Here is a 27,077-nt window from a genome sequence, read left to right as displayed (position 1 = left end):
TAGATACAGAGGCAAGCACCCTTTCCACACACACAAACAAATATACAGAGGCAAGCACCCTTTCACACACAAACACACACATACACACACACATATACAGAGGCAGGCACACTTTCACACACACACACACATATATATATATATATATGAGGCAAGCACCCTTTCTCACACACACACACACACACACATAGAGGCAGGCACCCTTTCACACACACACACACACACACACACACATATATATATATATAAGAGGCAAGCACTCTTTCTCACACACACACACATATACAGAGGCAGGCACCCTTTCACACACACAAACACACACATATATACAGAGGCAGGCACCCTTTCACACACAGACACACATACACATGCACACATAAACAAAAGCAGACACACTGTTACACACACACACACACACACAGTCACACACACATATAAACAAAAGCAGACACCCTTTCACACAAACACACACATATATATATAGAGGCAGGCAACCTTTCAGGCACACATAAACACGCACACATGTACAAAAGCAGACACCCTTTTACACACACACATGCACACATGTACAAAAGCAGATACCCTTTTACACACGCACACGTACAGAAGCAGACACCCTTTCACACACGCACACACATATATATACAGAAGCAAGCACCCTTTCACACACACATACATATATACAGAGGCAAGCACCCTTTCACACACACACACAAACACATACACATATCTACAAAGGCGAGCACCCTTTCACACACACACACATATATACAGATGCAGACACCCTTTCACACACACATACACATGCACACGTATCCAAAAGCAGATACCCTTTCACACACAGTTACACATGCACACAAATACATATATACAGAGGCAGGCACACTATAACACACGCACACATATATAAAAGTAGACACTCTTTTACACACATACAGAGGCAAGCACCCTTTCTCTCTCACACACCCACACACACACACACATTTATACAGAGGCAGGCACCCTTTCTCTCTCTCTCTCTCTCTCACACACACACACACACATATACAGAGGCAGGCACCCATTCACACACACACACACACACATACACATATGTACAGAGGCAGGCACCCTTCCTCACACACACACACACACACACACATATATACAGAGGCAGGCACCCTTTCTCACACACACACACACACACACAAGCACACATATAGAGAGGCAGGCACCCTTTCACACACACACACATATACAGAGGCAGGCACTCTTTCACACACACACACACACACACACACAGGCACCCTTTCTCACACACGCACACACACACATATACAGAGGCAGGCACACTTTCACACACACACACACACACACACACACACATATATATATACAGAGGAAGGCACCCTTTCACACACACACACACATATATATATATATATATGAGGCAAGCACCCTTTCTCACACACACAGACACTCACACACACACGTATATACAGAGGGAAGCACCCTTTCTCTCTCAAACACAAACACACACACTCACACTCACACACACATATATACAGAGGCAAGCACCCTTTCACACACACATACACACACACACATATATACACAGAGGAAAGCACCCTTTCACACACACACACACACACACATATATATACAGAGTCAAGCACTCTTTCTCACACACACATATATATAGAGAGGCAAGTACCCTTTCACACACACATACATATAGATACAGAGGCAAGCACCCTTTCACACACACACACACACACACACATATATACACAGAGGAAAGCACCCTTTCACACACACACACATATATATACAGAGTCAAGTACTCTTTCTCACACACACACATATATAGAGAGGCAAGCACCCTTTCACACACACATACATATAGATACAGAGGCAAGCACCCTTTCACACACACACACACACACACACACATATATACAGAGGCAAGCACCCTTACACACACACACATATATCTACAGAGGCAAGCAACTTTTTACACACACATATATATACAGAGGGAAGCACCCTTTCTCACACACACACACACACACACACATATATATACAGAGGCAAGCACTCTTTCACACACACACACACACACACACACACACACACACACTCTGAGGCAAGCACCCTTTCACAAACACAGATATATATAGAGAGGCAAACACCCTTTCACACACACATACATATAGATACAGAGGCACGCACCCTTTCACACACACATACATATACAGAGGCAAGCACCCTTTCACACACACACACACACACACATATATATATATACAGAGGCAAGCACCCTTACACACACACACACACACACACACATATATATATATATATATATATATATATATATATACACAGAGGCAAGCACCCTTTCACACACACACACACACTCACACACACACACACACACACACACACATATATACAGAGGCAAGCACCCTTACACACACACACACACACACATATATACATATACAGAGGCAAGCACCCTTTCACACACACACACATATATATACAGAGTCAAGCACCCTTTCTCACACACAGATATATATAGAGAGGCAATCACCCTTTCACACACACACACACACACACATATATACACAGAGGCAAGCACCCTTTCACACACGCACACATATACAAAAGCAGACACCCTTTCACACAAGCACACACATATATATACAGAGGCAAGCAAACTTTCACACACACACACACATATATATACAGAGGCAGGCACCCCTTCATACACACTCACACACACACACACACACACATACATATATATACAGAGGCAAGCACTCTTTCACACACACACACACACACACACACACACACACACACTGAGGCAAGCACCCTTTCACACAAACACACACACACACACACACACACATATACAGAATCAAGCACCCTTTCACAAACACACACACACACACACACACATATACAGAGGCAGGCACCCTTTCACACACACACACACACACACTGAAGCAAGCACCCTTTCACACACACACACATACACACACATATATATACAGAGGCAAGCAACCTTTCACACACACACACACATATTTATACAGAGGCAAGCACCCTTTCACACACACACACACACACACACACATATATATACAGAGGCAAGCACCCTTTCACACACACACACACACATATATACAGAGACAAGCACCCTTTCACACACACACACACACACACACACACATATATATATACAGAGGCAAGCACCCTTTCACACACACATACATAATCATCTACATATTTGATTACCTCACTTGTCGTATTCCTTTCCAGATCATTTATAAATATATTGAAAAGCACCGGTCCAAGTACAGATCCCTCAGGCACTCCACTGTTTACCCTTTTCTGTACCAGAATACTGACCTCCAACAGTCTAGACCAAACTTAATAGAGATTCTCTCCAGGACATAATACTGTAATTCAGGGGTGTCACTAGCTAGGGGCACATGAAGCCCAATGCCCTAAGTCTCTTCTTCAGTGCTCAGAGTCTCCGCTTCTTTGGCTGCTGGTACGTCTGTTCCCACCCATGGCCAAAGAAGAGTCCCAGTGGGGCCGCTGGACATCCACCCATGGCAGATGAAAAGGCCCAGAATGAGAGAACCTGTGTAAGAGAGTGAGTGAGATAGTAAACCTGTGTGTGTGTGTTTGTGTGTGTGAGAGAGAGAAAGCCTGTGTCTGGGAGGCGGGGGGGAGGGGGAAGAGCCAGTGTGTATATGAGAGCTTGTGTGTGTCTGAGAGACAGAATGTACGTGTGTGTTGGAGGGGGAGCCAGTGAGCATTAGAGAACCTGTGAATGAAGGAGAGCCTGCATATATTTATGTGTGACCATATGTGTTTGCAAGAAAGAGGAAGTGTGCATGAGAATGAACATGTGTGTATGTGTGTGAGAAAAAAATAAGAACATTTGTGTATATACAAGAAAGAAAGATAAGATAAAATGTATGCCCCCTCCCCTCCCCCACTAATCCAAGACAATCTCAGGGTGACTGAAAATCAAACATTTCCAGGTATGGATGGCAAAGGATTTTTTAATCCCTAATAATTTGAATTATTGGATGTAATTTGATGTATCTGCTGTTTTGAAATTTTTTGTTGGTGGTAAATGTAAAAAATTGTAATGACTTTTTAATTTTTGGATGTTATTCTGTCAATTGCTTTTAAATATTTATGCTTTTTGTTAGTATGTTTGAATTTTTTATATTCTTAATTTTATTATGTGATGTTTTATGAGGGATAGTGAAGTTTCTGTTTTCCCATTGTTGCACTCCATACAGAGTCTGGTTTCTTTCAGTTTCCATTTCAGTTTTTGTCTGCACATTTCCATTGATACTTTATGATCTCTTTATTCTGTATTTGGCGAGAGCGTATCTGTGTTCTCCGTGTGTGACCAAGGTGAAGTAAACTGTTAGCAGGTAGTTTCTGTGTAGGGATTTACTGCAGCCTGGCTGGTTCCATTTTTCTAATATAGCCCGGTGTTTTATTTCCAGTATTGCCTTGTTATACATAGGGTTGTTACTGTTTGACTCTGGCAGTTTAAGTTGAATTTTAAAAGCCGGGCACGTGCTAGAACACAGAGTGCATTTTAAAAGCTGCCCGTGTATGCATATATCTCCTGCTAAGCGCACAAAGGAAAGATTCTGAAAAAGAGGTGGGGGGCATGGGCATGGTCTGGGTGGGGAATGGCCATTCCTGGTTTTCATCTTGAAATGTGCGTGTAAATATTTACGCACAGAAACCTTTTTTTTTTAAATATCTTTAATTAATGGAACTTTGAGGATCTGTACGAATTGCAATTCATAATTCTCCTCTGTTGCTGCTGCTGCTGCTTATTTTCTCAGCCTCCTGCACAGTGACTTGTTTTTGCTGAGAGGACAGGGTCTCTTGCAAGACACTAGTTTGTGTACTACTCTCTCTTATCTTGATAAGTTTGTCTTTCTAGTGTGAGTAACCTGAAGAGGTGAGTGACTTAACAGAATCAGATTACCGTTGTGAACTGCTTGCTCAGGAGGAGAAGTGCATTTTGCTGGATATTGTAATGTCCATCGATATTTCATTTCCCTGCCTAAAATATCTTTGGTGGGATGTAGTCACTTCTCTCCCCTTATTCCCCCACAAAATAAGCCCTCGGTTAGAATCTGGCTACCATAAAGCAGAGTTGCTTACCTGTAACAGGTGTTCTCACAGGACAGCAGGATGTTAGTCCTCACATATGGGTGACATCATCAGGATAGAGCCCAATCACGGAAAACGTCTGTCAAAGTTTCCAGAACTTTGACTGGCCCCTACTGGGCATGCCCGGCATAGCACCAACCCTGCATCCAGCAGGGGTCTCCCTTCAGTCTCGTTTGTAGCAAAAGTACGAGCGAAAAATAAAATAATAAAACGTAAGCGAACCCAACTCCTTGGGGTGGTGGGCGGGTTTCGTGAGGACTAACATCCTGCTGTCCTGGGAGAACACCTGTTACAGGTAAGCAACTCTGCTTTCTCCCAGGACAAGCAGGATGGTAGTCCTCACATATGGGTGATTAGCAAGCTACAGGCTGAGTCATACATATGAGGCCAAGCAGCACACAACATGTGCAACATGCACAACAACTGGGGTGCTGTTGGCAAATATGAGGCAGCCTGAAATTCACAGCAGGTCGAGGTAGGGCGAGTTGGGTTCCTACACGGGGAACAAATTTCTTAGGACAGACTGGCCAAAGAAGGAATCCTGTCGTCCAGCCAGTAGTGAGCTGCGAAGGTGTGGAGAGAGCTCCATGTAGCCTTGCAGATGTCAACAATCGGTACTGAATGGCAGTGTGCTACTGATGTTGCCATTGCTCTGACTGAGTGGGTGGATAGGTCACAAGGGCCTGCAAGCAGATGTGATGGCTACTAGGAAAAGAACTTTCTATGTAAGGTATCTGAGTTCACAGGAGTGTAAGGGCTCAAAAGGAGTGTGCATGAGCCGTGCAAGGTACCACATTGAGGTCCCATGTAATAAGCCTCTCATGAAGAGACTCACCAGGGGTTGAGCCATTATCGGGGCATCCCCTGTTCCTTGATGGTAAGCAGAGATGGTACTAAGGTGCACTCGGATAGATGATATCTGGAGACCAGATTCTGAGAGGTGCCAGAGATAATCTAACAGACTTGATGTGGGCAAAGAAAAGGGATCCAAGCCCTTCTGTGTGCAGCACAAGGTAAATCTCTTCCATTTAGAGCGGTAGGATTTCCGCGTGGAAGGCTTCCTTGAAGCTACTAGGACTTGAGATACGTCACTTGAAAGGTTGAGTGGTTGTAGTATCATTCAACATCCAGGCCATCAAAGAGAGGGCCTGGATGTTCGGGTGGTGTAACTTGCCATGATTCTGTGTTATGAGGTTGGGCGAAGTGCCCAGGCGAATGGGGTCCTGGACAGAAAGGTCGAGAAGTATGGGAAACCAAATTTGGCGCGGCCAATACGGGCCTATGAAAATCATTAAGCCACGGTCCTGTTGTAGCTTCACGAGAGTCTTGCTTATTAGCGGAATTGGAGGATACGCATAAAGCAGGCCTTTGTTCCAGGGACGGGCGAAGGCATCCCTAGCTGGTGCTTGCCGGTCCCTGTGCAGAGAGCAGAAGCGTTCCACTTTGTGGTTCTGAATGGATGCAAAGAAGTCAATGGTCGGATGACCCCACCGGTGGAAGATTCTGCTCACAACCAAGGGATCCAGAGACCATTCGTGAGGCTGGAAACGTCGGCTGAGGCGGTCTGCCAGTGCATTCTGAGTGCCTGCTATATAAGTGGCTCACAGAAGAATGGATTGCGACAGAGCCCAGGCCCAAATCTGAGCCGCCTCCTGGCAGAGCAGATAAGAGCTCGTACCCCCCTGTTTGTTCAATTACCACATTGCAACTTGGTTGTCTGTTTGAATCAGGACAACTTTGTTGGAGAGGCAGTCCTGAAATGCAGAAAGGGTGTACCGTATTGCTCGAAGCTCCAGAAAGTTGATTTGATGGGTCGCTTCGGCTGTTGTCCAAGTCACTTGAGTTTGAAGGCCTTGTATGTGGGCTCCCCAACCTAGGTTGGAGGCGCCTGTAGTTAAGGTCACCTGAGGAGCCGGTTGCTGGAAAGGAAGACCCACTTGTAAGTTGGCTTTGTATATCCACCAGGCAAGGGACAGACAAAGCTGGCTGGTTATGTGTACCAGGGACAACAGCGATTGAGTAGCTTGTCGCCACTGGGATTTTAGAGTCTATTGGGTCACTCTCATGGCAAGGCGTGCCATAGGGATGACAAGGACTGTTGATGCCATGTGTCCGAGCAACCTGAGTAGCTGGCCAGCTGAGGCTCTTTTCCGATGGCTGATAAAGCTGGCAAGGTTGGACAGTGTAATCGCATGGTTGTTGGGTAAGAATGCTCTGGACAGTGTTGTGTGTAGGTCTGCTCCTATAAAGGAGAGAAGATGAGATGGTGTCAACTGGGATTTGGTGTAATTGATTAGAAGTCCCAATGAGTTTGGAAGCCTTATGGTGAGACCGAGAAAGTCAAGGGCTCCTTGTTTTGACTGGCTTTTCATGAGCCAGTCATCCACGCCTCTACTGTGTAACTGCGCAGCCATGACTGCCAGGCACTTCATAAAGACTCGAGTCGTCGAGGCTAGGCCGAAAGGTAGTACCTTGTATTGACAGTGACTGTGACCCACCACGAATCGCAGATATTTGTGATGAGGAGGGGAGATCGCAATATGGGCGTATGCGTCTTGAAGGTCCAGAGAGCAGAGCCAATCCTCTTTTGAAGAAGAGGAAGCAAGGTGCTCAGGAATACCATTTTGAACCGTTCCTTGCGAAGAAATGTATTCAAGGCACAGAGGTCCAGAATAGGCTGGAGGCTGCCGGTCTTTTTTGGAATAAGGAAATATCTGGTGTAGAACCCTTTACCCTGCTGATTTGGTAGAACCGGTTCCACGGCTCTGACCAACAGAAGGGTTGAGAGCTCTGACTCGAGTTTTCCTGTGTGGTCGTCCCAACTCCAGGATGGATTGGGTGGGAAGTCCAGGGGTATTTTTGAAAAATGTAGACAGTAACCGTGGGTTACGATAGACAATACCCACTGGTCTGTGGTGATTGGATGACAATTTGTTGCAAAGTGGCACAGGTGGCCCCCCACTGGAATATGGCTGCTGCTCTCTGGAAAAGAGTCAAAATCCAGATACAGGGCCAGTTTGTGGAGCTGGCTGTGGTCTAGATGTTCTCGCTTGGTGCGCATGTCCCCTCTGAGGTGCCCATGTCCCCTCTGAGGTGCCCGAGCCGGTCGCGCACGAGATGCAGGAGGGTAATATCTGCATGGCCTGTAGAATTGTTTCTTGGGTACTCTACGCATGACCCTGCAGGCTACGGAGGGAACAACTGGGAAGACAGTTGACAACTGCCGCAGGGTCTCATTTTGATCCTTTAACTGGGCCACTGCGTCCTGGATCTTATCCCTGAACAGGTTATCTCCAGTACAGGGAAGATCTGCCAGTTTGTCCTGCACTTCCGGGCGTAGGTCTGAGGCCTTAAGCCAGGCCCAGCGTCTAGCACTGATGCCCACTGCCGAGACTCTGGATGCTGTTTCAAAAGAATCGTAGGCAGCTCTGACTTCATGTTTCCCTGTTTCAATTCCTTTTTGTAGGATGGAGGACAAAGTTTCCTGTTGTTGTTGAGGTAATGTCTCCGCAAATTCCTGGACTTGTTTCCAGAGATTTCTGGTATAATGGGTCATGTATAATTAATATGTTGCAATTTGCGATATCAACACGGACCCTTGGAAAACTCTTTGTCCCAACGTATCCAATGTCTAGGAGGAGCAGAGGAATGTGGATTTATTTATTTTATTTATTTGTAGGGTTTTATATACCGTTATTCGGTAGAGCCATCATAACGGTTTACAAATCTGCAATTATCATCCAACATATGCAATTATCTTACAATCAAATGGAGTTAACATAGTAGTTGGGAACATGCGATCGTTTAGCCTTTTTCTGAGCTGAATCCACAACTACAGAATGGTGGGGCAGCTGACTTTTTTGAAAACCTGGGGCTTGGATAGGGGATGAGTCAAGGTCTCCAGTTTGAATCTGCCTGTTGCCACTGCTGCTGCCTCCCCTCCCCCCCCCTCCCCCAGATGTGTCGCTTCATGCAAATGTACAGTATGCACACCCAGTTACTCCAGACCTGGAAGGGAAGCTACCAATCATGGTTGAGTTGTTTAATTATCAACATCTTGGTGGGCAGGGGAGGGGAAAAGGAGGGTTTATGGGCCTGTTCCCCAGATCTTTAAAGTGGGCCCATCCGGGAAAACCCAGACCTCCAAGGTGTAAAGGGGAGGTACTCTTACGCGTGCCGTCTGCATCATGGCACAGCCCCCTCACCTCTCTGCCGTAATAGTCCTCATCTCACTCATTGACAGTAAGCAGCTACTCATGGAGAAAGGGGAGTCAAGGCTACCAATGTTACTTGACCTCTTAAATGCGTCTAATATAGTAGGTTATCATCAAAATTTGCATGGTCAATCTAATCTTTGGAGGCAACATACAAAAACTGGTTTAAATCCTTCCGGTCTGGCAAATCTCAGACAATTACATGGAACAAAGCATCCTCCAATTCCTGGCTCCTATAATTGGCTGTTCCCCAAAGCTCTCTGCTTTCTCCCATTCTCTTCAATGTCTACCTCCAACCTCTTGCTGCCATCATAAGAAGTTTTAGTTTCTAAGTATACATCTATGCTGATAATATACAGATCATCCTCCCCCTCTCAGGCACCTTGGACAATATGACAGTGCTCCTCAACTTCTGCCTCAAAACAATAACAATCTGGATGAATGACAATCAACTTTAGTTAAACAAAAATAAAACAGAGGTCTTTGTGGTTCAATCACTCTCCACGAGTAGACAATCCCTCCCTCCACTCAATATGAGGTCAAAACCTAGGAGTCATAGTTGACCCTGCCTGACCCTGGAGAGCCAAATAACAGCAGTAAGAAAGGAAAGCCTTTGGGTGCCTCTGTGTGGTGAAGCAATTGCGCCCCTTTCTATGAACAGCCAACTTCAAAACAGTTATGCAATCAGTAATACTTGCTCATCTGGACTATTGCAACATCATCTACTTTGGACTACCTCAAAATAGAATCATCAAATTGCAGATACTCCAAAACACTCAGCAGCCACAGAAAGTGGGAATGGTCCTCCCCATTCCTAAACTCACTATACTGGCTCCCAATCTTTCTGCATATCCAATTTAAAATCCTATCCATTACATTAAAGGGGACAAAGTGAGGGTTTACCATCCAACCCCAAAGCTTCAAAGTCAAAAGCAATTTCTCTCAACGTCTTCTCTCAAGAACCTCTGATTGAAAAAAACGTATCCAGGACCTGCAGTGGAGCTGCGCCTGTGGAACTCTCCCCGTCTCACTTTGCAGGCCACTAATGCCTCCATGGCATTTTGTCACCCACTCTCAAGGTCACGCACCTTCCAGATCTTCCCTATTGGCCAACCAAGCAGATAAACAGCCTTGGCCATCATCCCATGTGATATACCTCAAAGACATATATCGATTCCCCAACATACTTAGATTTTCAGTTATTAATATCTATGCATTCAACCTCTTTGTAATCTGCCTTTAACTGAATCTCTATTATCATCTGCTGCCAGCAGCTCTCCTAACCTTATTGTAATCTGTTTTTAAGTGGCTGTTCAGTCACAAAAGGCAAAATAGAAACTGAAAATTACATTAGTTTGTTATTTTAAAAGATCTTGCCTTTTAACCTGTTGGGATGAATGCCAGGGCCTTTTTTCCTCTCCCAAAACAGCCCCACATAATTAATTTTTGCCTGTTTTTGGTTTCAGGACATTGTGTTGAGGAGATAAAGTTGTTTGATAGTTTCCTGCCTGCCTCCTTTCCTGTCTCTCTGCCTGCAGGTGGTCTGCCTTTCTCCAGGCACTCGTTATCTGGTTATCAGTACAGAGGGGATGACTGATCAGCACTTTCACCAACAGCTTGGCTTTACAGTTTCTTTTCAGATCCGCCACTACCATGATGGTAAGAACCTTTAAAACCCATCATCTGCTTAGTCCAAACTCCACCTTCCCCCACCCCATCCAAGAACTGCACAGTCCACAGTGCAACCAAGCATGGGAGGAGAGCAGTGAAAAAATTCATAATAAAATTGAGAAAGGGAAAAAAAAAACTTGGAATTTTTGCCCTTTGTAAAATGTAAAAAGAAAAAAAAATTGCTTTTCACCCCAAATGCATGTCTTGATTTTTTTTTTTTTTTTTTTGCAAAATGCCACCAGAATTCAGCACTGATTTCCTTTGCTTTCCCCTCCCCCTAACCCAGCCCTGTAGTAACTGGAAATGGAGCCCACATTGGTGGGGGGTGGGGGAGAGAGATACTGGACCTGGTGCTTACCAACGGGGACAGGATCTCTGAGGTAGTGGAGGATCATCTGGGATTCCAGTGATCACCGGATGGGGTGCAGGGTCCTAGACTTTCTTTAAATGGGGCGAGTACCTTAAGGAGTCGTTAGATGGATGGGAAAATCTAGGGGAAGAGGAAGAGCAGTGGGCAAAACTAGAAGGAGATATTGTAAGGGCAGCTAATCATTTCAGGCTAGGAAAAGAGGCCGCTGTGGTTTTGTAAAGAAGCGATCGCAGAAAGAGGAAGACAGGCAGCAATATCTGGAAAATGGAAGAGAAGCTGGGAAATTAGTTAGGAATGCAAATGGAAGAAAAAAGATATGGTAAAATGGGGGTGAGGGCACAAGACTTTTTATTTTTATGTTTTAGTGACAGAAGGAAGTACAAAAGTGGTACTGTGAGACTCAGAGGGGACTGATGAGGAAAAAGCAAATCTGTTCAGTATTCCCTGCAGAAAGGCCTGGATCAGGAGCACATAAACAAACAGAAAAAAGATTGGATGTGAGGTAAAGCGTAAGTGAGTTTGGGAGCAGTGTGCTGCTCGTGAGGAGCTCACTAAACTTAAAGTAAAGCGATGGGGCCGGATGGGACACATCGGAGGGTACTAAGGAAACTTAGAGGTGTCCTGGCAGCTCCGCTGGTGACCTGGTTTACAATGCTTCTTTAGAGTCGGGAGCAGTTCTGGAGAACTGGATGCAGTTCCTAGTCATAAAAAGGGCAAAGAAAGAGGAGGCTGGGAACTACAGGCCGGTCAGTCTGACCTCTGTGGCAAGCAAACTAATGGAATCGCTGCTAGGACAGAGGAGAGGGCAGTTTTTAGAATCCCATGGATTGCAAGATCCGAGGCAGAGGTAGATCTTGTCAGACAAATCTGATCAGTTTCTTGGACTGGATGACCAGAGAGTTGGATCAAGGGAGAGCCCTTGGATTTCGGTAAGGCCTTTGACATGGTTACAAATAGGTGACTTATAAATAAACTGAACACTCTTGGCATGGGACCTAGAGTGACTGACTGGGTTAGAAACTGGCTGAGGAGGACGCTCCAAAGGGTAGTGGTAAATGGAGTTTTCTCTAAGAGAGGGGGGCGTTACTAGCAGTGAGCCACAGGGATCAGTCCATGGACCAGTTCTTTTCAACATTTTTGTGAGTGACATAGTGAAGGATTGTTGGGAAAGGTCTGTCTTTTTGCTGATGATACCAAAATCTGTAACACTGTGGACAGACAGGAAGGCGTGGAAAACATGAGGAGGGATCTAGCAAAGCTCAAGGCATGGTCTAGGGACTGGCAGTTAAGATTTAATGCTAAAAAATGCAGAGTAATGCATTTAGGATGCACAAACCTAAGGGAGAGGTAAATATTCCAATGCACAAAAGAAGAGCGGGTCTGGGTGTGATTGTATCGGATGATCTTAAGGTGATCTCTGGACAAGGTGACTACTAAAACTGTCAGTGGTCTTTGTTCTACAACATATGGGGATAGACTTAAATATCTAAACACGTATACCCTAGAGGATAGGGGAGATAGGATAGAGATATTTAAATATCTCAAAGATTTCCATGCACAGGAGGCTAGCCTTTTTCAGTGGAAATGTTGAGATTACTTACCTGATAATCTCCTTTTCCTTAGTGTAGACAGATGGACTCAGAACGAATGGGTATAGTATGCTCGTGCTAGCAGTTGGAGACGGATCTGACGTCAGCACGGGTGTATATATACCCCCACAGGAAGCGTAGCAACTTAGTAATCTTCCTTGCAAAAGCTGTTATGGACGTGTGTACTGACGCTCAGTGAAAAGTGAAACAGGATTCCCCTGACCGAGTGATAGGAGCTGGAGACCGCCAGCATTCCCAACCGGAAGGCGTTGACACCTGGTAGAGTGTACGCTCTTATGGAAACAGATGACATGGTGTACCTTGCATCGGTGAAACCCATGTACACAGGCAACTGGGCGGGATGCTGAGTCCATCTGTCTACACTAAGGAAAAGGAGATTATCAGGTAAGTAATCTCAACATTTCCTGGCGTGTAGCCAGATGGACTCGGAACGAATGGGATGTACAAAAGCTTTACTCCCAGCCTGGGTGGGAGGCTGCCTGAGGACCATGTAGGACCGTCCTCGCAAATGCTGAGTCCTCCCTGGCCTGAACATCCAGACGGTAGAACCTGGAGAAGGTATGGAGGGAGGACCACGTCGCCGCTTTACATATTTCCGCAGGCGACAGCATCCTAGATTCCGCCCAGGATGCTGCTTGTGCTCTGGTAGAATGAGCCTTGACTTGTAGAGGCGGAGACTTCCCGGCCTCCACGTAAGCTGCTCTGATAACTTCTTTAATCCAGCGGGCGATGGTGGGCCGAGAGGCCGCTTCCCCTTGTCGTTTCCCGCTGTGCAGGATGAACAAATGGTCTGTCTTTCGGACGTCTTCTGTCATTTCCAGATATCTAGGCAGCAGTCTGCCTATGTCGAGATGGCGTAGCAAACGCCCTTCCTCAGATTTCTTCAAACCTGCCGTGGTAGGCAAGGATATAGTCTGATTAAGGTGAAACTGTGAGACCACTTTAGGTAGAAAGGAGGGAACCGTGCGAAGATGGATAGCCTCTGGAGTGATTCTCAGAAAGGGATCACGGCAGGACAGTGCTTGTAGCTCTGAGACGCAGCATGCGGAACACACCGCCAATAAGAACACCATCTTCAAGGTTAGAGAACGGAGAGACAGGCCCCGAAGGTTGAGGTTCCACAAAGGCACTGGCCACTTCAGTGGCGGACGAATGTGCTTAACTCCTTTCAGGAAGCGAGACACATCTGGATGTGTGGCAATGGTCTTGCCATCCCTCCTGGGACCATAGCAAGACAGTGCAGCCACCTGAACTTTGATGGAGCTGAGGGAGAGACCCTTCTGAAGCCCATCCTGCAGGAAATCCAGAATAGGGATTGTGGTCGCATGTGGATTGGTGCCATGAGCGTCGCACCATGCTTCAAATACTCCCCAGATCCTTACGTAGGTGAGGGATGTGGAAAACTTGCGTGCTCGGAGGAGTGTATCTATCACGGGCTCCGAGTAACCTCTTTTCTTCAGTCTAGCCCTCTCAATGGCCAGACCGTAAGAGAGAATTGAGCTGGATCCTCGTGGAGGATGGGACCTTGACGTAGAAGGTCCCGGAGAGGAGGCAGGGGAAGGGGCTCCCCTGCCAGTAGTCTTCTTATGTCCGCATACCAGGGTCTTCTTGGCCAGTCTGGTGCCACTAGAAGAACTAGGCCCTGGTGTTTCTGAATCTTGTGGATAATGGCGCCCAGCAGAGGCCACGGAGGAAAGGTGTATAGCAGAGTCCCTGGAGGCCATGGCTGAACCAGGGCATCGATTCCGTGTGAGAACGGATCGCGCTTGCGGCTGAAGTATCTGGGTACTTGAGCATTGGACTTGTCCGCCAGTAAATCCATGTCCGGAATCCCCCAGTGATCCACAATCAGCCAGAAGGCTGTGGGTGACAGCTGCCACTCTCCCGGATTTAGGCGTTCTCTGCTGAGGAAGTCTGCCGTGGTGTTGTCCTTCCCGGCAATGTGGATGGCGGAGATGTCCTGAAGATTCGCCTCTGCCCAAGCCATCAGTGGGGCGATCTCCAGAGATACTTGTCGGCTTCTGGTTCTGCCCTGACGGTTGATGTATGCCACCGTGGTGGCGTTGTCGGACATTACTCTGACTGCTCTGTTCTTCAGTCTGTGAGCAAATCGAAGGCATGCCAATCGGACTGCCCGAGCCTCTAGACGGTTGATGTTCCACGCGGACTCTTCTCTGTTCCACCGCCCTTGTGCGGTAAGTCCTTCGCAGTGTGCTCCCCAGCCACTCAGGCTGGCATCCGTGGTGAGCAGAGTCCACGTGGGGGAGGACATCTTCGACCCTCTGCTCATGTGGTTGGACTGCAACCACCACCGTAACTGGGTCCTTACTCTGGCAGGCAGAGGTAGGTGCGTGGAATAGTTCCGTAGACAGGGGGGCTCCAGCGAGAGAGCAGGGAGTGTTGTAGAGGTCTCATATGGGCCCTTGTCCAAGGTACCACTTCCAGGGTGGATGCCATGAGACCGAGAACCTGCAGATAATCCCAAGCTATGGGCCGACTGGTTCCCATCAAGTACCGGATACACGTCTGGAGTTTTAACCTTCTCTTGGTAGTGAGACTGTGTCTGCCTGGGTGTCGAACTGTACTCCCAGGTATTCCAGTGACTGGGAAGGCTGTAGGCAACTTTTGCTGAGGTTGATTACCCAGCCCAAGCTTTCCAGAAGGGCGATCACTCTGTCGGTTGTCCGATGGCTCTCCTCTTGTGATTTCGCCCTGATCAGCCAATCGTCTAGGTAGGGATGGACCAGAATTCCTTCCCGCCTGAGTGCCGCTGCTACCACGACGACCACCTTGGTGAAGGTCCGCGGTGACGTGGCCAACCCGAAGGGCAGAGCCCGGAATTGGAAGTGGCATCCTAGAACCTTGAAGTGTAGGTAGCGCTGATGATCCGGATGGATCGGGATATGCAGGTAGGCTTCCGACAAGTCTAATGCCTTGAGGAATTCTCCTGGCTGTACTGCGGTCTTGACGGAGCGCAGAGTTTCCATGCGAAACCTCGGGACCCTTAAGTATCGATTGACTGACTTGAGGTCCAGTACGGGCCGAAAGGTGCCCCCTTTCTTGGGTACCATGAAATAAATGGAATAATGTCCAGAATTCACTTCCCAGGCAGGTACTGGGATGATGGCTTTCAAGGACAGGAGCCTCGCCAGGGTAGCTTCCAATGCTGCCTTCTTGTGTGTGGGACATGAAGATTCCACAAACTTGTCCGGAGGGAGATGATGAAAGTCCAGATAATACCCCTCTCGGATGATGGTGAGGACCCACTGGTCCGACGTAATCTCGACCCATCTGGGGTAGAAGAGGGTTAACCTGCCCCCTATGGCTCCGTCCCCCAAATGAATCGGCGGATTCTCATTGTGAGGCGCGGCCGGGACCTGAGCCCGGGCCTGCTCCCCTCTTGCGCTGCTTGGTCCGAAAGGACTGGTTCCTGGCCTGAGGACGTGGTGCCTGGTAGCGACTCCTGTAGGGAGTGAAGCGCTGGGAGCTTCTACCCCTGGAGGGCCTTGGAAAGGCGCGCTGGTTCCTTCTGAACCGATCTTCCGGCAGGCGAGGTACTGGAGAGGCACTCCATGTGCTGGCCAATTTATCCAGGTCGCTGCCAAACAGGAAAGAGCCCTTAAAGGGCAATCTGGTGAGGCGTGTCTTCGAAGGAGCATCGGCTGACCATTTCCAGATCCAGAGCTGCCTCCTGGCCGCTACGGAGGATGAGATCCCCTTGGCTGTTGTCCGGACTAGGTCTGATGCGGCATCCGTGAGAAACGAGAGAGCTGACTCCATGTCTGCTGCTGGAGCGTTGTTCCTGACCTGTGACAAACAGGACCGCGTCACCACTGTGCAGCAGGTTGCGATCCACAAAGATAGCGCTGCCACCTCAAAAGTCTGCTTCAGAATGGCGTCCAGTCACCGGTCATGAGGTTCCTTGAGGGCTGCCCCCCCCTCAACTGGAATAGTAGTGCACTTGACCACAGCGCTAATCAAGGCGTCCACCTAAGGGCACGCCAGCAGCTCCTGGATAGCAGGTGCCAGGGGGTACATGCCTGTCAGGGCCCGACCCCCTTTGAATGCGGCCGCTGGTGCAGCCCATTCCAAATCTATCAGTTGCTGTGCTGCTTGCAAAAAGGGAAAATGGCGGGCTGTGGGACGAAGACCTTCCAGCAGGGGGTTCTGCGCGGAGGGTACCGAAGCACTGGGACCTGTAATATCCAACTCCGCCAGGCACTGAGACACCAGGTCCGAGAGATCCTCTTTAGGGAAGAACCGCTTCATGGTTCTATATGGCTCAATCCCTGAGGGAAGTTCCCCTTCGTCCGGAAGTTCGGACTCATACCGGTGAGACCTCCTGGTCCGACTGATCCGGACTGTCCAGCGGCGGGAGGACCCGCTCACGATAGGGGCGTGAGGGCCCAGGAACAGGATCCACTGGAGCTGCAACCGCAGCAGCCGCCGCAGTCGCAGTCATGGCAGGAACAGCAGATACCGCAGGGCCTGGATGGGAAGCCGTTTGCATCTGTACAAAGGCATGAATCCCCTTAAAGAGATCCACCCAGGAAATGGAGGCGGTTTCTAATCGCCGGGGTACAAGATCCCCCGGGATTCCAGATTGGTCGAGACTGCCCGCTAAATCCGGGGTAGCCCCTGGGGAACTGTCAGCAAATCGTGGCTGAGACTGGTCCTGGCCCGAGGGTCCCATGGCCTCCTCACATTGGGCACATAGGGAATCTGGCTCTTCACTGTGCATGGCTCTAAGCTGGCATGCGGAGCAGAGGCCGAGGGCTTTAATGCCGGAGGCCGGAGGCATCCCCGCTGAAGACGCTGAGGTGTTCTGTTCCATTGCAAAGTATGCGCTCAATGCTATGCGGCAGCAATATGCGCTTAATACAACGGGCGCACAATAATAAGCGGCAGCAATATACGCTTAATACAATAGGCGCTCAATACAACAGGCGCCCAATAATAAGCGGCAGCAATATACGCTTTAATACAACAGGCGCTCAATAATAAGCGGCAGCAATATACGCTTTAATACAATAGGCGCACGATAATATGCGGCAGCAATATACGGTTAGGAGAACAGACGCTTAATAATATGCGGGCAGCAATATACGCTCAATAGTATACATAGAAACATAGAAACATAGAAATGACGGCAGAAGAAGACCAAACGGCCCATCCAGTCTGCCCAGCAAGCCACGCAGTTCATCCATTTATTTATTTTTTTCCCACCCTTTTTCTCCCTTCCACCCCTCCACCATGCAGAGAGCAGCGCCGTATCCGCATCCCAGTGAACATCCAGCTCAATCAGGAGTAGCAACCGCCGCAACAAGCAGGCCACACCCCTGCCCTATACTCATACCCACCCCTGCTTTGTTTGTTTGTTTCTTGTTTTGGGTTTTTTTTTGGAGATGGCAGCCCTCTGTGAAGGCGGAACACCAACTACTGGCCACTGGCATCCCGCTCCATGAATGCCTCTGTGGCTACTGCCGCTCCGTGCAGTGTTTTGCTGCCTGAAGGTGGAACCCCAACTATTGGCCACTGGCATCCCGCTCCGTGAATGCCTCTGTGGCTACTGCTGCTCTGTGCAGTGTTTTGCTGCCTGAAGGTGGAACACCAACTACTGGCCACTGGCATCCCGCTCCGTGAATGCCTCTGTGGCTACTGCCGCTCCGTGCAGTGTTTTGCTGCCTGAAGGTGGAACCCCAACTACTGGCCACTGGCATCCCGCTCCGTGAATGCCTCTGTGGCTACTGCCGCTCTGTGCAGTGTTTTGCTGCCTGAAGGTGGAACACCGACTACTGGCCACTGGCATCCCGCTCCGTGAATGCCTCTGTGGCTACTGCCGCTCCGTGCAGCTGCCTCCTCTTTATTTACACCCACTAGACTTGATGGATCCACAGTGTTTATCCCACGCCCCTTTGAAGTCCTTCACAGTTTTAGACTTCACCACTTCCTCCGGAAGGGCATTCTAGGCATCCACCACCCTTTCCGTGAAGAAATACTTCCTGACATTGGTTCTTAGTCTTCCTCCCTGGAGCTTCAGCTCGTGACCTCTGGTTCTGCTGATTTTTTTTCGACGGAAAAGGTTTGTCGTTGTCTTTGGATCATTAAAGTTTTTTAAGAATCTGAAAGTCTGAATCATATCGCCCCTGCTCCTCCTTTCCTCCAGGGTGTACATATTTAGATTCTTCAATCTCTCCTCGTATGTCATCCGATGAAGATCCTACACCTTCCTGGTCGCCCTTCTCTGTACCGCTTCCATCTTGTCTTTGTCTCTTTGTAGATACGGTCTCCAGAACTGAACACAGTACTCCAGGTGAGGCCTCACCAAGGACCTGTACAAGGGAATAATCACTTCCCTTTTCTTACTCGATATTCCTCTCTCTATGCAGCCCAGCATTCTTCTGGCTTTTGCTATCGCCATGTCGCATTGTTTCGCAGACTTCATATCATTAGACACTATCACCCCAAGGTCCCTCTCCTGCTCCGTGCACATCAACCTTTCCCCCCTCCCCTCCCCCCTCCCCCCCATCGAATACAGTTCATTCGGATTTCCACTCCCCATATGCATGACTTTGCACTTCTTGGCATTGAATCTCAGCTGCCATATCTTCGACCACTCTTCCAGTTTCCTTAGATCCCGTCTCATTCTCTCCACTCCTTCCAGTGTGTCCACTCTGTTGCAGATCTTAGTGTCATCTGCAAAAAGACAAACCTTACCTTCTATCCCGTCCGCAATGTTGCTCACAAAGATATTGAACAGGACCGGTCCCAACACCGATTCTTGCGGTACACCACTTAAAACCGCTCTCTCTTCAGAGAAAGTTCCATTTACCATCACACATTGTCTTCTGTCCGTCAACCAATTTGCAATCCAGGTCACCACCTCGGCACTCACTCCTAAGCTTCTCGTTTTATTCACCAGTCTCAGCAATAAGCAGTCAGCAATACACGCTCAATAGTATACAATATGCGCTCAGCAATAAGCGGTCAGCAATACACGCTCAATAGTATACAATATGCTCTCAGCAATAAGCGGTCAGGAATATACGCACAATGATGTATATAATATGCGCTTAGTCATAGACATGCGCCTATCACGGGCGCTCAATACCTGAACCAGGTCCACAAAATGGCACCCTCCACGGCGTGCCACGCCGCCGATCCTCAGTTCCTCGGAGATCAAAGTAAGAGATGTACGCCTTACCTGATCCTCGGCGCTTCCCGGCTGGAACCCGGGCGGTCTCCGGCTGCGGGGGGAGAGGGCAAGTACCTTCACCGCCGCGTTTGAGGAAATGCACCCGCTGCCTCGTCCACGCCGGGACCGAGGCGCCTCGTATGCCTCACCTGAACCTCGCCCGGGGGCTCCGTCCCTGCCGCGATTCGGCCACTGGACCGAGGACTTAAAACCTCCGGAGGACCATGGAAATCACCCCGGGAAACTCTACTGGGGGAGGGACCCCAAGGGTATCACCGCAGGAGTGCGGGGCTCAATGTTGCAGTAGAAATTTAGTAAGTAGAAAGTAGAAAGTAGATTGGAAACAGGCTCAGCGAGCGTGCAGGCTCTCCAAACTGCTTTGGAGACGGAAATTACTCAGTTGCTACGCTTCCTGTTGGGGTATATATACACCCGTGCTGACATCAGATCTGTCTCCAACTGCTAGCACGAGCATACTATACCCATTCGTTCTGAGTCCATCTGGCTATACGCCAGGAAAGGAGGTTTTAAAATGAGGGGTCATGGGATGAGGGTGAAAGGAGGTAGATTCAGGAGTAATCTTAGGAAATATTTCTCTACAGAGAGGGTGAAGGATGCATGGAACATCCTCCCAGTGGAGATGGTAGAACTCCACAGAAGCCACACTGTAGATAACTAAAGATGACTTTTTAGCATGGGCCACAATAGGAGGGAGCTGAGTTGGACATGCTTATCTTCTCTTTTCCAAGCTGAACATCCCTAACCTCTTCAGCCTTTCCTCATAGAGGAGCTGTTCCATTCCCTTTATCATTTTGGTAGCCCTTCTCTGTACCTTCTCCATCGCAATTATATCTTTTTTGCGATGCGGCGACCAGAATTGTACACAGTATTCAAGGTGTGGTCTCACCATGGAGCGATACAGAGGCATTATGACCCTTTCTGTTTTATTCACCATTCCCTTACTAATAATTCCTAGCATTCTGTTTGCTTTTTTGATTGCAGCACACTGAGCCGATGATTTCAATGTATTATCTACTATTTTCCAAGGTGGTAACTCCTAATATGGAACCTAACATCGTGTAACTACAACAAGGGTTATTTTTCCTTACATGCATCACCTTGCACTTGTCCAATTTAAATTTCATCTGCCATTTGAATGTCCAATCTTCCAGTCTCACAAGTTACACCTGCAATTTATCACAATCCACTTGTGATTTACCTACTCTGCAATTTAGTGTCATCTGCAAATTTGATCACGTAACTCGTTGTATCCCTTTCTAGATCATTTATAAATATATTAAAAAGCACCAATCCAAGTACAGATCCCTGAGGCACTCCACTGTTTACCATTTTCCACTGAGAAAAAGTCACCATTCAATCCTATTCTCTGTTTCCTGTCTTAACCAGTTTGTAATCCACAAAAGGATATTGCCTTTTATCCCATGATTTTTTAGTTTTCTTAGAAGCCTCTCATAAAGGACTTTATCAAACGCCTTCTGAAAATCCAAATACACTACATCTACTGGTTCACCCTTATCCATAAGTTTAGTAACCCTTTCAAAAAAATGTAGATTTGTGAGCAAGACTTCCTTTGGTAAATCTATGCTGGCTGTGTCCCATTAAACCATGTCTGTCTATATGTTCTGTGATTTTATTATTTATAATAATTTCCACAATTTTTCCCAGCACTGAAGTCAGGCTCATCGGTCTATAGTTTCCCAGATCATCTCTGGAGCCCTGTTTAAATATCGGGGTTACAGTGGCCATCTTCCAGTCTTTAGGTACAATGGATGATTTAAATGATAGGTTACAAATTATTACGAGTAGTTCTGAAATTTTATTTTTGAATTCTTTCAGAATCCTGGGATGTATAGGATCTGGTCCAGGTGATTTACTACTTTTCAGTTTATCAACCTGGCCTACTGCATCTTCCAGGTTCACCGTGATTTGGTTTAATTCATCTGAGTCATCATCCTTGAAAATCATCTCCAGAATGGGTCTCCCCAACATCCTCTTCAGTAAACACCGAAGCAAAGAATTCCTTTAGTCTTTCTGCAATGTCCTTATCTTTCCTCAATGCCCCTTTAATCCCTTGATCATCTAATGGTCCAACTGACTCTCTCTCAGGCTTTCTGCTTTGGATATATTTTAAAACGTTTTAATTATGAGATTTTGCCTCTACAGTAAACTTCTTTTCAAATTCTCTCTTAGCCTGTCTTATCAATGTTTTACATTTAACTTGCCAATGCTTATGCTTTTTTACATTTTCTTCAGATGGATCTGTCCAATTTTTGAAGGAAGATTTCTTGGTATAATAGCCTCTTTCACCTCACCTTTTAACCATACCAGCAATTGTTTGGCTCCCACCTTTCTTAATGTATGGAATACATCGGGACTACACTTCTAAGATGGAATTTTTAAACAATGTCCATGCCTGTTGTACACGCTTAACCTTTGCAGCTGCATCTTTCAGTTTTTTTCTAGTTTCTTCATTTTATCAAAGTTTCCCTTTTAAACGTTTAGTGCTAAAGCTATAGATGTACATATTGTCCCCCTTCCAGTTATTAGTTCAAATTTGATCAAGTTATGATCACTATTGCCAAGTGTTCCCCACCACCGTTACCTCTCTCACTATATCCTGTGATCCACTAAGAATTAAATCTAAAATAGCTCCCTCTCTCATCGGTTCCTGAACCAATTGCTCCATGAAGCAATCATTTATTCCATCCAGGAACTTTATATCTCTAGCAAGTCCTGATGTTACATTTACCCAGTCAATATTGGGATAATTGAAATCTCCCATTATTATTACACTGCCAAATTGGTTTGCTTCCCTGATTTCTCTCAGCATTTCATCGTCTGTCTTATCATTTTGGCCAGGAGGACAGTAGTATACTCCTATCTCTATATTTCTTACTTGAACACACATGGGATTTCTACCCATAAAGATTCTACTGAGCATTTAGTCTCTTGTATGATCTTTATCCTGTTGGACTCTATACCCTCCCGGACATAAAGTGCCACAGCCCCACCAAGTTGATCCTCCCTATCATTGCGATATATTTTGTATCCTGATATAGCACTGTCTCATTGGTTATCCTCCTTCCACCAGGTCTCTGAGATGCCAATTATATCTATCTCATCATTCACTGCTAAATACTCTAACTCTCTCATATTATTTCTTAAACTTTTGGCATTAATATACAAACATGTCAAAATGTGTTTTTTGTTTATATTAACATTCTGCTATTCAATTAACAGGGATAATCAAGTGATTCTTTATTTATAGGCACATGAACTAGTACGTTTGCTTTTACTGGAACCTCTCTGTTGAGATGCCCTAACTCTCCTGTTCTATTAATAGAGTTTGGAGCAATCTACCTCCGAACCATGCCTGCTGACTATCTGCTTTTCCCCGTGTTCTAGTTTAAAAGCTGCTCTATCTCCTCTTGAAAGGTTAGCACCAGCAATCTGGTTCCGCCCTGGTTAAGGTGGAACCTGTCCTTTGTCCTGTCCTACACCAACTGTCCCTCAAATTAGGCAAGCCATTGGGTCCCCTCGTGGTCCTGGCCCCCAGGAAAGTACGGTGGCAGCAAGTTGTCAGTGACCTCATGGCCTATGAAAAGCCTGGGCACTTCATTACCATGCCAAGCCCCACACCAGCCTAGAAGTGGCCTGATCCCATGGGCTTGATTCAAACATGGATGGTACTGATATGTGCATTGTGGTAAGGTAACATTCTAAGGTAGCCAAGTCATTATAATTGTACGTTTTGGTATATCAGATAATCCAACATCCAGGAAAAATGGGTCAGGGCCACTTTGATGCAAGTAACTGTTTAATGTATTCTCCTCCACAGGCAAGTTGCTGGAAGGTGCAGAGGTCCAGCAGCTGCTGTTTGGTAGGAATGAGAAGTGTTCTGGGTGGAAAATGCCAGTCCTATTTCTTTTTGTGAAGAGAAGTGAGAAGGAGTTGGGGGAGGTTCTGCCACTTTCCTCTCCCCCGCTGGAAAGAGATGCAGAGTCTGATACCGCCTTTGATCCCCAGCCTGGGTAAGTTTATTGGGGCCGATCCATGCTATTTTTCAATAATGCGACTAGTAGATGGCATGAATGTGTTTTGTAGTGAATGTGTACGGTAGTCCTTATATACCACATCTCTACCCTTCTCATAAATGTTTGGGATGGGGGGGGGGAGTTTTGAGAGTCCCACAGGGGCCATGGCTCCCCCCCCCAAAAAAAAACAACATTCTGACTCTTCCCCCTCCCATTCGCCAAATTGCCATGAGAGAAAGACATTCTGAAAAAACTGCATTTGTGGTAGGATGGCACTTGCTGCATTGCCCCTCTCCCACACGCCTGCCTGCTTGCCTTAGATCCCCTCCCTCACCATTAAATTAAACAGGAGGAGGAGGAGGAGGAGATGGTAGCGCCTCCCTGCCAGGCTCCAGCACACATCATTCAAACCAGGTTGCAAGGGCCTGGTGGGTGTGGGGGCGGAGGAGGAAATGCCCAAGGTGCTGCAAAGCTGCCATCTCCTCATCCTCCTGCTTAACTTAATCAGATTTGGGGGGCACAGAGGGAGGGAACTGCTGGTGATCAAGGAGGAGGGAGGGATGGCATGAACTGGGGTTGGGGGTAGGGAAGGGAGGGAGTGAGCAAACCGGGGATCACAGGGGGGGGGGGGGGGGAGGCAAGGGGAGAGGGACAGAGTGAACCGGGAAAGAGGAGGGAGGGATGGCATGAACTGGGGTTGGGGGTAGGGAAGGGAGGGAGTGAGCAAACCGGGGATCACAGGGGGGGGGGGATAGAGGGAGGGACATAGTGAACCGGGGGGAGGGGGGAGGCAAGGGGAGAGGGACAGAGTGAACCGGGAAAGAGGAGGGAGGGATGGAGTGAACTGGGGATTGAGACTAAGGAAGGGAGTGAACTAATCATGGGAAGGGAGAGAGCAAGTGAACTGGGAATGAGGGCAAAGGAGGGAGAGGGTAAACCTGATTGTGAAGGAGAAAGGAATGAAGTGGGGATTGCTGCAGGGGGGGGGGGGGGGGATGGGAGCAGGAATGAACCGGGGGGGACAGACGAAGTGAACCAGGATGAGTGAAGGAATGGGAGTAGTAAGAGGGACAGATCAAAGGGACTTTGGAAGGGGGGATAAGGGAAAGAGGGGATGGAGGTGTGATGGGGCTGTAGCTCCCTTCCCTCCCCCTCCTTCATCATCACCTCATCTCGTCCTCTCTCCCCTTTCTCTTCCTGACCCTATTCTCCCCTCCCTCCCATTCCCTTTCCTTATCCTCGCTGAATCCCCCGTCCTCTCCCTCTGTCTTCCTCCATTCCTTATTTGTTTACATCTCCTGCCTTCTTCATTTCCTCCTCTATGATCTCCTCTCTTTCTATTCTCAGATCTTTTACCCCCCTTCCTCCACAGACCCAGTGAATGTAAGAGTAACACCTGGGGGCAATTTGCATGTCCTCTGCCCCAATAAAAAAAATCATTATGCTGCCCCTGACCCTATTTCTAGGAATGTGACAAGGATGGCCCACGTTCCACGCAGCTGATAATCCTATTTCTTCATGACAGCATCACCCAATGATAGTAATTATCTGCTGATGTCACTGAAGAAAATATTGTTCTTTGAATCATATAGAATGATGTCATTCTCCCCTCTGAAGAAAGCTCTCTCATATTGTACTTTTCCAGCTTATCTTTCCAAATGATGCTCAAAGTGGTTTACAGCATGTCCCTGCTTACAAGCTAACTGGCTACTGATGGCAAAAGGAGATATTGTGACTTACCCAAGGTCACAGGGTGTGTCAGTAGGGCAGTGGGATTTGAACCATGGTTTTCAGCTCATTACTGTAAGCACTAGAGATGTGTATCGTGTGATCGATCGTCTTAACGATCGATTTCGGCTGGGGGGGGGGAGGGAATCGAATCGTCGCGATTTTGTTTTTGTAAATATCGTGTAAATCGGGGAGGGCGGGAAAACCGGCACACTAAAACATCCCTAAAACCCACCCCGACCCTTTAAAATAAATCCCCCACCCTCCCGAACTCCCCCCAAATGTCTTAAATTACCTGGGGTCCAGTGGGGGGGGGGGGGGGTCCTGTTGTGATCTTCCACTCTCGGGCTACGGGTGCGTTGATAGAAAATGGCGCCGGCCTTTCCCTGTCATATGCCATTTTGCAAAATGGCGCCGGCCGTATGGCAACACGATTCGAGTGCAGGAGGTCGTTCCCGGACCCCCGCTGGACTTTTGGCAAGTCTTGTGGGGGTCAGGAGGCCCCCCCAAGCTGGCCAAAAGTCCCTGGGGGTCCAGCAGGTGTCCGGGAGCGATCTCCTACGCTCGTGACATCGGGGGACAGGAAGCAAAATGGCGCCGGCGCTACCTTTGCCCTGTCATATGACCTTTGCCCTGTCATATGACAGGGCAAAGGTAGCGCCGGCGCAATTTCTATCAACACACCCGTGGCCCGAGAGTGGAAGATCACAATGGGACCCCCCCACTGGACCCCAGGTAATTTAAGACATTTTGGGGGGGTTCGGGAGGGTGGGGGATTTATTTTAAAGGGTCGGGGTGGGTTTTAGGGATGTTTTAGTGTGCCGGTTTTCCCGCCCTCCCCCTTCCCCCAATTTACGATTTTTGACGATAAATCGGGGAAATTCCTATTAAATATCACCTCTAACGATTTTTGACAATTTAAAATATATCGGACGATATTTTAAATCATCAAAAAACAATTCACATCCCTAGTAAGCACTGAGTTCAGTTGATTGCCTATGATTGTACCTTAATATGTTTAGGGCT

General features: G+C 47.6%; 1 protein-coding gene across 1 annotated transcript in view; it reads left to right on the top strand.

Moving 5' to 3' along the window:
* Nucleotides 1-27,077, top strand: part of AMH (anti-Mullerian hormone) — a 64,334-nt gene that overhangs the window by 35,592 nt on the left and 1,665 nt on the right. The window contains exons 3-4 of the mRNA XM_029610973.1: nt 10,961-11,081; nt 24,128-24,320. Of these exons, the coding sequence (XP_029466833.1) occupies nt 10,961-11,081; nt 24,128-24,320 (314 nt within the window). The remainder of the gene's footprint in view (nt 1-10,960; nt 11,082-24,127; nt 24,321-27,077) is intronic.

Source organism: Rhinatrema bivittatum, chromosome 8, assembly GCF_901001135.1.
Source record: "Rhinatrema bivittatum chromosome 8, aRhiBiv1.1, whole genome shotgun sequence".
Taxonomy (NCBI): domain Eukaryota; kingdom Metazoa; phylum Chordata; class Amphibia; order Gymnophiona; family Rhinatrematidae; genus Rhinatrema; species Rhinatrema bivittatum.
This window is presented reverse-complemented; position numbering and strand designations above follow the sequence as displayed.